The sequence below is a fragment of the Dichomitus squalens genome (genome assembly GCF_000275845.1).
Source record: "Dichomitus squalens LYAD-421 SS1 unplaced genomic scaffold DICSQscaffold_34, whole genome shotgun sequence".
NCBI lineage: Eukaryota > Fungi > Basidiomycota > Agaricomycetes > Polyporales > Polyporaceae > Dichomitus > Dichomitus squalens.
In genome coordinates this window covers 266605-276723 of record NW_006766916.1, presented here as the reverse complement: position 1 = coordinate 276723, position 10119 = coordinate 266605, and the positions used below count along the sequence as shown (strand labels likewise).

The window sequence follows — 10119 nt, the reverse complement described above, 5'->3', positions numbered from 1 at the left end:
AGTAACACAAACACTAGCATCTTACCGCGCTCTTCTCCCTATATCATTACCGCAATGTCGCTTTTCAACTTCTTCAACAACGACCCCTTCTCCGAGTTCGACCGCCTCTTCGACGATGCCTTCGCCCGTCGCACCAACGGCACCGGCGCGAACCCGGGCCAAGCTGTCCAACGTCAGCAGGACAGCCAGAACCAGGCCCCGCCCGTCCTCCGCCCAAGGTAAGCGCATCCTCCTCCTTATCTCTTAGTGAATTTGAGCACAGAAGCTGACACGGAGGCGTTGCAGGGTTGACATTCACGAGGACAAGGAGAAGAACCTCGTCACCGCGACGTTCGAGCTCCCGGGCATCTACAAGCAGGACGTGAGCATCGACGTCCACAATAACCGCCTCACCATCTCGGGCGAGTCGAGGTTCGAGAACGAGGATCGCAAGGAGAACGGGTACGTCCTCCGCGAGCGCCGCTTTGGCCGCTTCTCGCGCTCGCTGCCCGTCCCTCAGGGCATCAAGGTAAGCCGTTTTCGCCTGGCACTTGGTAGCGCAGTTCAACGAACTCAATTCTATTTGATATAGCCCGAGGATATCAAGGCCTCGATGGAGAACGGTGTCTTGACGGTTACCTTCCCGCGCCAGACCGCCGAGCAGCTTCCTAAGCGGATCACCATCTCGTGAGGAGGTCCCGCAGTTGGTCACGTCGCTGTCTTCCGATTTTAACACTATACTAGCGCTGCACCAGAAGTGCAAATAGTGAAATCATGCAACAGAAGTGCAAATTAAGGCGCTATTCATCAGACCCTCATCAAATGACCGGATCCTTTTTGTGTCGTGTGCGTATGAAGCTTCTCAATAGTATCGTAAAAGAATTGGAAAAAACGGTCTTGAGGTTGTCAAGATATTTGACTATTAGTTGGAAAGATGAGGGGCTTCACGACATCAATGCCCTCGGCTCACTGTTCTTGCAGTCTGATTCTCTCCAAGGTTCAATATGTGTTCGTAAAGTGCAAGAAGAACTTGTGTCTATTTTTCCGAGGCTATAGGAGCAATAGGTGGGCCTAGAGAGCTGAACGAGTTCCTGAGCGTGACAAGTAGCCACCTTCGGGCTGTCGGAGCTCCAAAAGGACCCGATCTCAGTCTAGCCGGGATAGCGGAGGTGTGTGTCTTGTCCCAGCGGGGTTACAAAATGCCGCCGATTGCCGTTCGACCGCCCGTGACGCCGCCGTTACTCAGACGCTCCAACTAGTTGCATTACTGTTGCACTCAATCTTCTCCCTCGGGTCTCCCAATCGCTCCGTTCTTGAAGCTCGAAAAACTGTAGGTGATAGGTGAGATGTCACAGAATGTACTTATGAAGATCCGGGAGTACAATCTCGAGTGACTCGGGAGATTTGTGAGTAAGAGCGCGGATTTTGCACTTCTGGTGCAGCGCTAGTACCCCTGGGGATCTCATGTAATCGCATATCTATAATGTATCAATAGCAATCAATTCCAACCTCTTGAACTTGAATGAGTGCAACGTGGAACTACCATTTTGCTAGGTGCCTTTGCTGTGGCCACGTCTTGACCATATCATTCGTCAGAACGGAATCCTACGAGATAAGTACTCTTGCAGTGACAGTTGAGTTTGCGACATGAGGCTATGATTAGATTGCTAAGTACAACGGAAATAAGTGTAAGGTACAGTACACAACGTTTTGGTAACGACCGAAATGATTAAGGAAAGGAGTGAGTAGACTTTTGTGCTCGAACGAACGAGATACCGAACACCCGCTAGGACGCCACGTCCTCATCCTAAAAACAAAGTCGTCTGGCTCGCGAGGAAGAGCAGTGTAAGCGGTATCGCAAGCGACATCGCCCACCCGATCTGCGAGCGCAAGTCGTCTCCACCGCCGGGCGTGTTGTGCGTCGCCGAGGAAACCTGGTGCTCCCCTGTGCCCGTCGCGATGTTCGAGCACATCGTCCCCTTCGGGCTCAACGCCGACGCCGGGAGCAGGACCTAGTACGTCACGCCCAAAGTAAGCGTCCGCCACTCATTGACCGGGAGAATCGGTGGGGAGATATGCGACAGACCTGTGGGTTGCCCGCGTGCCCCGCGACGATGACCCCACCGTTCTTATCCACAGTGATCGTGTTGCAGGTCAGCACATCGACGAGCGTCTCCCCAGGCTTGTACCCCGCGTCGGGCACGTTCCAGTTGGGCGTGGAGCTGCTCCCGACATTGGTCAGGAGCGTGAGCAGAGGCGGCTTCGAGATCGCAAGGGTCTTCTGGGAAACGGCGAAGAGCATCGCCTACACGTATCCCATCCTCTCAGCACTACTACCACGGAGAGTCACAATTGGTCTCAAGACAGGGCACATACTGGCGTTTTGAGGAAATTAGCGTTGTACGCCATGGCGGCTCGGCGCGCGGCATTAAGGATCTTGACGTGCGTCACTAGTGGCCTTTGCTGTATGTACTGGGACAGCCAGAGCCTGTTACGTATACCAGAAGGCGACTCGTCAGTATGCGTGCAAGAACTTGCTTGGGGTGCGTTGGAACTAACGCTTCGCGATTCTCGGGATCATCCCCCCCAGCGTAAGTCTGCTCCTGACCTGCGAATACCCCAGTTCACTTCAGCTAGATTCGACACTACGCTGCTTTGCGCACTGACCTTGGTAGAGGATGGGTATGCCGTCATTCATAAAGGGCCACGTTATCGCGTTCTTGATCAGCTACACGACATGAACGGAGTTTTTCAGCTCTTTCTGACGTGCGCGGGATGTGCAGAGGAGACGCACCGCGTTGTCTTGTATGAACGACGGTAAGCGCGGGTTGTCGTGGTTCTCCAAGAATGACCCGACCAGGAGCTCTCCCGTCTTGTACTGAGCCTGCGCTTCCCACACCTTCCGCGCGAGATCGGTGATGTTACCGGATGTGTTGGTGAAGGCAGGGACGAGGGAGTACCAGGTGGGGTAGTCGAGCACGCCGTCAATTTTGTCTGTTGAGTTGCCTGTTAGTAGGTGCTACGGGAGATGGAAGAGAAAAGGGAGAACTCACGAGTATAGTCAGCGACGTAAGAGGTGTTTGGGTGTTGAACCTCGCCCAGAATGAACACCCCAGCGGCGTCTGCAAACCCAGGCCAGAAGTCCTGCCGGATATGCCTGACAGTATCGACACGAAGCCCGTCGATCGAGTACGTGGTAACCAAGTCCTTTACCCACGCATTGAGCGTGTTCACGACATCGTCGTCCTCCGTATTGAGGTCCACCAAAGGCACGGACGTGTCCCCGAGCCAGCACTGTTCGACGTTGGTCTGGTTCTGCCAGTCTTGAATGAAGCACTCGGTGTGATAGGACGACTGTGACGAGAAGGGCTGGTAGATGTTGTAGTCTGGGGGATCGGAGGCAGACGCCATGTGGTTGACGACGATATCGACCATGAAGAGCATGTTGCGCCGGTGCAACTCGGCGCTGAGCGCTTGCAGGTCGCTCGCGTCGCCGAAGTGCGGGTTGAGGGCAGTCATGTCCCGTGTCCAATATCTACGAAGAAGGGTATTGAAAATATATGATGGGAATGAAGAGATGTTGGGACTCACCCGTGGTACGCTTCTCCGTAGGACGTGTTTCCTTCTATGTTCGCGACGACAGGAGAAATCCAGACTGCGTCGAAGCCGAGGTCTTGGATGTAGTCGAGCTTGTTGATGATTCCCTTCCACGTTCCTCCACAGTACTGACGTGCAGTGGCGTTGCAATGAGGGTCATGTCCGTCGGTGGTCGCGAATCTATCCGTGAGTAATTGGTAGATGGTCCTGCTGCGCCATTGATCGGCAGTCGCGGCGAAGACGGAAGTGATGAAAAGCAACAAGACGAGGAAACGCAACATAGCTGGAAGACTATGAGGTAAGATTGAATCCACACACGGAGTCTAAGACCAGTGTTGGCTTTGCGCGCGCGGTCCGAGCCTGTTTGTAAAACGCCGTCTAGGCGTTGAAGTGTCTTGACGGTGAACCTGAGGCGGCGGTAATGAACCAAGCGTGAAGGAGGGGAGCACAGACATCCTGTCGGATGACGGGGTTGAGTTATAGTCGCTGACGTGCCGTTAGCGTCGAAGCCACTGTGATCGAGCAAATGGTGAAGGTGTGTCAAGGGTGCGGGTATGTCCGGCCATCCATCCATAGTCCTTCGAGTTTCTGCATCCAATGTCTAAGATCTTCAGCTGCGCCAGATAGGGCGCGACGACTGGATCATGCCAACACCTACTCCTCCGGTTATTGCTTGAACACTCGTCGTAACGGTTACCTATCCTCGCATCAGTTAATCGGGGAGGGGGGTTGGCACTATACAATCGAAGTCGTACCTAATCATTCCCAAGTCTGGTATAGTTCGACAAGTGGGAAAATGTGCACCAAGGGAACTCGAACATCAGCGAGAGCGATAGAGCGGCACAACTTCACATCAGTCTTCTCCAAGATCGCTAAAGTAATGTTGTCAGTATTTCATGCTCAAAATAGGATCAAAATGTGCAAGTGCAGATATATGGCACATTTCCTATTGGGAAGTGCGCGAGAGGGGCGGGACCTCCGACATTAGTCGTCTACAGGCGATTCAAGCGCCTGAGCGCACTGCTGGCGTTAAGTGACGAATTTGGAAGGCCTGTGGCCAGGCTTCCCAATGGAGACGCTGACATAAGCAGGATTATGGGCGCTCCCCAAGGATTCCTCTGCGAAACGACTGCGGTGCATTTTAACAGACGTCTGGCTTTACGGCTTCTTCACGTACTCGCAGCCCTCTGCTTTGTCTAGCCTCGGAAATTGAAACATAGATCTTCTGCTATTCCTCGCTGCTGAGGCTCAAAAACTCCGGCTACCATGAAGCGCAGCCAGGCGTCCTCGCCTGTGGCTCAAGACACACAGTCTGCCCAAGCGAGCAAGCGACAAAAACTTTCAGACGAAGGCGACGATCACGTTCCCGAAGACGGAGGGGAGTGGACGAAAGTTGAGAAGCGGAAGTCTAAGAAGCAGAAGAAGATGGAGACGAAGTTAGACGTACGTTGTCACGTCTCTGCGGCAGCACCTCTTGCGCGCACTCATGTCGATCCTACCTCCACCTCAGACCAACCCTCCCAAGTTCATGTATGCAAAGAGCGAGATAATGAAGAGGAGGGAGGCTGTTGGAATTGATGTGTGTTTGTTGCGTCCCGTAGACTGGTGGATGTACTGAATTCACGCGTGCAGGACGTCCGGGACCTAGTCCTTCATCTAACCGCCGACGCGCCGCCTCCTAGCTGGGTCAGAGTCGAGGTATGTCACATTTTCTGTGTTTTCCTCCCTCGCAGGTCTCAAGAACGCACTCAGAACCCTCGCTCAATCAATAGAGTGGTCGCTCTTCTGATACCCGGACTAACACCAGACATTCTCTCCCTACCTCCTCTCCCGACATCCGCCACGTCAAACCCTAACGTCCCACTACAAGTGCCACTGCCACAGACGAATCTCGCCGGAGAAAGCTCGTCCGGGGTCCCCTTCATCAACTCCACCTTCACCTACGCATGTCCGACCCGCGCACCAGGCGACCAAAGCCGAATGCACTCCGTCCTGAACACATTCTTCCAAGGGCCCGTCACCGGAGAGGAGAAGAAGAGGCGACTGACAGAACGCTTGATTTGTGAGTACCCTCGGTTTGTCGCGTACCTTCCGTCGCCCATGCGGGATGGCTCTAGCAGAACGAACACAAGAAAAATCCCCGATGCGCTATCTCCTTACTCTCGAGCAGATGATCGAGAACGGGTACCCCGTGCCGTCATACCTTGCGGAAGTGTTTGAGAAGCCTCCAGGATGGGTCGAGACCAAGGTCAGCGCCGCGGACGCCACATTATTGTCACCTCCGGCGAGCGATCCTCCGCGAATATATGCGATCGACTGTGAGATGGTGTGTCATGCCCGATAGAGTCGCGTAGATACGTATTCACCAGCCAACTTTGTAGTGTCTTACAGAAGACGGCAAACAACTCGCCCGCGTCTGCCTCATCGACTACGCCTCCAGCATCGTCGTCTACGACGCGCTCGTCAAGCCCTCTAAGCCCGTCACGGACTACCTCACCCGCTGGTCCGGCATTACTGCCGAAGGCCTTTCATCCGCAACAGCGTCCTTTGATGATGTCCAATCCCATATACTCTCCGTCCTCTCCGCTTCACCGACCCCAGTCCTACTCGGGCACTCGCTCGAGTCGGATCTGCAGGCGCTGAAGATATGTCATCCACGATGCATTGATACGGCGCTGATCTATCACCATCCAAGGGGAAGGCCGCTCAAGCCCGGGTTGGCGTGGTTGACGAAGAAGTGGTGCGGCCGGGAGATCCAGAATCGGGGCGAGGGCGGACACGACCCAGAGGAGGACGCGCGGGCATGTTTGGATCTGTTGAGAAAGAAGGTCGAGAATGGTGCGTCTTCTCAAGATTTCGTGTCCTTGCTTGTGATAGACTAATGTGGTCGACTACCAGGCCCCGGCTTCGGCGAGTTCAAAGTCGACACCGAGTCCATCTTCGAGCGTATGTCGCGCTCACGCACAAAAGGCAACGCCCCCATCACCTCCGCCGTCGTCGACCACGGCAACCCCGCGGCGTGGCACGGGCAGAAGGCGACGACGTGCATCGCGTGCAAGTCTGACGCCGACGTCCTCGCCGGGCTCCTCTCTTCCTTGCCCTCGCACCATTTCCTCTTTGGGCGCCTCACGGCGCTCGCGGACGTTCGCGGGTGGATCACCCCCAAAGTCACGGGCGACGAGCCTGTCCCTCCCCCAACCTCGAGCACGAACGCGGGCCGGAAGGAAGACGGGGCGCCGCTCCTGGAGACGATGGCGATCCTGGACAAGCAGCTGCGCGAGCTGTACACGGCGCTCCCTGCGCGGACGGCGGTTGTGATTTTCACGGGGCACGCGGACCCGAGAAGGATGGCGGAACTGAATGCGCGGAAGGCGGCGTTTGAGAACGCGCTGAAGGCGGGGAAGAGCGTGGAGGAGTTGGGGAAGGAAGCGCGCTGGACGAGCGCGGATGGGCGGGAGCTGGAGGAGGAGGTCGAGAAGGCGAAGAGGGGCTTGTTGTTCTTGGGTGTGAAGGGCGCGTGAGGGAGGGCTGTGGAAGAGGCTGGTGCCGAGGTGAGCAATGCTTGGTCGTCGACAGTCCACACTGTAGCACTAAAGCGCAACTGTTGGGTATGTTTGTTCTGGCCAGCTTCGCTGTTCTTACCACATACACGGTTGGAGGAGTTCGACTACGGTGCACAGCCGTTAGAGAAGCGGTCATTGATATCAGTTTCGATGACAGCAATATTTGTCCACTTGCTAATGCCAGCCTGGGACTGGTTGCATCTAAGCCGTTTTCAGAAGTGACGTCTCCTTGCTGACCCGAGGCCACATGCCACCCAATCTCCTTGTTCCTACATATGACCGACCATTTATCCAAGTTGCAGCAGTTGCTATCCGACGAACTCCAGTACTGCTATTCAAGTCTAGGCACTACACTCTGTGCCAACCTCTCTGTATCGCTTGCCATGCGAGGGCATTCGCGTTGACCCGGGCAGGGAACGTGCAGTAATGAAGACAACGCGTGGGATTCGTTTCGCGCTCAAGACTCTGCCGAGAGTCATGATAGAGGTTTGTGCTACCTGACATCCTTTGAACAGGAGTTTTTCAATGACTTTTATCCAGAAACGCCACTGAAAAGGGGACGCGCGAGGCAAACAATCCGTGAATATGTGGCGTCTCTCCAGCTGGAAATATCCGATTCCCTGCCGTGAAGGCCTCGATGACTTCGGGACTCTCACGGATGATGGCTTCACTCTCATTGTGCGTCGCTTGCCTTATCTTCTCTATCGACAGGATTCTGACTGGATGCCACAGAAACAAGGTATCGAGGGCTGGTGTCGAGGTGTTGTTTTTTGAACGTCTGGCTGCCTTCGTTGTCTACCGCTCGCTATAATCCATCAAGAGACGATCCGTGTTGTAACTGCCCATCCATCATGTTGCTGAATAGATTTCCTCGAAATGAAGCCAGCGCCTGTGCTCGTGGCAAGACTGCCTTCGCGGCTTGAAAGGAACAAACACGCTATGCTACTGACACACGAAAATGCCGTCCATTGACGCACCGCATAGGTGTATCCGTCGGCTTCGAGCACGGACTCCGTCGGTGTGAACAGTCCTCTGATTCACCACTGATGACCACGGCTACGACTGCAACCGCACCAGAAAGCCACTGGAGCCTCGTATTGGGAAATCTATAGTCTTGACGATAACAGGCCACATGTCAGGAGTCGTTTGAGGAATGCCATAAGCCAACAACGATCGCAGAACTAAGTTGAGGTCGAAACAAAAGGTAATGTCATCTATTCCGAATCAGTCGACGTCGATAAACGACCAATCGCCTCCGCCGCGTTCTGCAACTCGGCAGATAGGCGAATTTCCGGACCTTCGTATATTACAACAGACTCCCAGAAGGCACGCCCACTCGCCTCCGGCACGCTTTGATGGTGCTCGTTAGAACGCCAGCGGATCATCGTATCGAATATGTCCGCAGTACCACTTGAGCGGAGCAAAATTGTTAAAGCAGCATGCACTCGAAGGAGCTTGGGATTGGGTAGGTCTACTCCAGCTTGTTCACGCCTTCGTTTCACTCCCCGGTGCTGAGAGGACTCCAGGTATGAGGCTGCCCTCTCGGCGTCGGCACTATCCATGGCCGGTGCCTCAAGACTATAGTCCTTGAATGTAACGCGATCCTGCGCCTGTGTAGCACCGAGGTAGTTCGACTTGTGCATTTGGATCTCATAGCAATTCGCAATCTGAATAATAGTCATCACCGAGCGCGCTATGAACGGTAACGAACCACACTTACGTCCGTCGGTAGTAAACACCACTTGTAGCGAATAAAAGCGGCACGTGCATTAGGTTCCAACAACAGAGTATTCTGCGGCTCGTCTGCGCCTGCCATGTGACGCAGTGATTCCTTTTCAACCTGACAATAACGTTGCAACATGTCTAGAGCTATGTCCTTCCATCATTTGTCAGTGTGGTTGTCGGTTTGAACATCCCGAAGGCGAAACCAAAACATGCCTGGTCATCATGGTGTCTCAACCTGACGCTGGCCAGCGGTATGGCTCCGATAACGTGCGTAACAAGTAGATCACTTGTGTATACACCCGAAAGGGCCTCTTCCGGAGTGCGAAAAAGCATGGCGCCTGACATAAAGCACCTATACCTATCACGCTGATACAACTGATATCCCCTAAGCAAGGGCGAACACAGAGCCAAGCATGGCGACTTACTTCGTCTCTCAAGACAGGCCATCGGCGGCTCGGGTACGCCACGGTATTCCGGAAGAAATCTTCAGATCTTCCTGTCGGGGTAGTATCTCCTGAATCTTCGCCAGATGGCTCCACAGGGAATACCGCTTGGATATAAACTGGACCTCGGAGTGTTAAGAACACGAACTGTAAGAGCGGGCAGTCGAAGAGCTTACGGGGCCAGAGCACAAAGGCAAGCCAAACCGAAGCGAGCCGACCTAACGCTTCTGAAACACTCTTCGGCTGATCTTGAGAACAAGTCACAGCGCTCTTGGCATGACTAGCACAAGCACAAATGGCGGCAGAAACATATCGCGCACCAAGTGGCACTCGAAGTGTAGTCGCTGCCTCGTACATCGTATCAAACAGTCGCCTCGATGTATACTTGATCTTCAATCTCGTATGCGACTGGATGCGGCGAACCCACTGAGGAACGTCGATTTCAACGAATGATGGTTCGTCATAGACCTGCAGATATTCTTGGGCTTGGCTACGTAAAGCCATATCAGAAACGGCGGGGTCATTCAGGAGCCGTTCCACTTCGACATTGAAACTGTCTTCAAGGGCGTAATCGAGCGACATGTCGATGAGGAGGGCGGGAAACTCTTGAGCTGAACGACTGCAACGAAGTAGGAAGACAAACGCCACGGTGTCACTGTCCCCAATTGCCACGCCTCGATTACATCCTCCGTTGTGACGGGCGCTTGTACAAATCGCTACGGTTACGATGTTTCTGCTTTTCACTCCTAAGCGGACGCGTCCACTTCGTCGATCCAGCCTTCTACTTCATCGTTGCAACTTATCTGCTTCGT

General features: G+C 54.2%; 4 protein-coding genes across 4 annotated transcripts; 2 read left to right on the top strand and 2 right to left on the bottom strand.

The window, feature by feature from the left end:
* Window positions 1–54: 54 nt before the first annotated feature.
* On the top strand, window positions 55–670 carry DICSQDRAFT_66070 (small heat shock protein; the record flags this gene model as incomplete). Its single annotated transcript, XM_007368335.1, has 3 exons — window positions 55–218; window positions 286–508; window positions 572–670. The coding sequence occupies 3 exons, from the start codon at window positions 55–57 to the stop codon at window positions 668–670; spliced, it is 486 nt and encodes a 161-aa protein (XP_007368397.1).
* A 975-nt stretch (window positions 671–1645) lies between these two features.
* On the bottom strand, window positions 1646–4557 carry DICSQDRAFT_109558 (alpha-amylase). Its single transcript, XM_007368334.1, has 9 exons — window positions 4332–4557; window positions 3571–4273; window positions 3033–3514; window positions 2774–2973; window positions 2647–2707; window positions 2539–2587; window positions 2356–2467; window positions 2066–2284; window positions 1646–1991 (listed from the first exon to the last, which is right to left on the bottom strand). The coding sequence occupies exons 2-9, from the start codon at window positions 3855–3857 to the stop codon at window positions 1782–1784; spliced, it is 1620 nt and encodes a 539-aa protein (XP_007368396.1). The 5' UTR covers window positions 3858–4273; window positions 4332–4557; the 3' UTR covers window positions 1646–1781.
* A 547-nt stretch (window positions 4558–5104) lies between these two features.
* Window positions 5105–7097, top strand: DICSQDRAFT_66037 (ribonuclease H-like protein; the record flags this gene model as incomplete). Its single annotated transcript, XM_007368333.1, has 6 exons — window positions 5105–5155; window positions 5209–5274; window positions 5329–5638; window positions 5694–5902; window positions 5958–6414; window positions 6475–7097. 6 exons carry the CDS (start codon window positions 5105–5107, stop codon window positions 7095–7097), a joined length of 1716 nt encoding a protein of 571 aa, XP_007368395.1.
* A 1256-nt stretch (window positions 7098–8353) lies between these two features.
* On the bottom strand, window positions 8354–8955 carry DICSQDRAFT_172576 (uncharacterized protein; the record flags this gene model as incomplete). Its single annotated transcript, XM_007368332.1, has 2 exons — window positions 8354–8806; window positions 8860–8955. The coding sequence occupies 2 exons, from the start codon at window positions 8953–8955 to the stop codon at window positions 8354–8356; spliced, it is 549 nt and encodes a 182-aa protein (XP_007368394.1).
* Between the last annotated feature and the right edge of the window lie 1164 nt (window positions 8956–10119).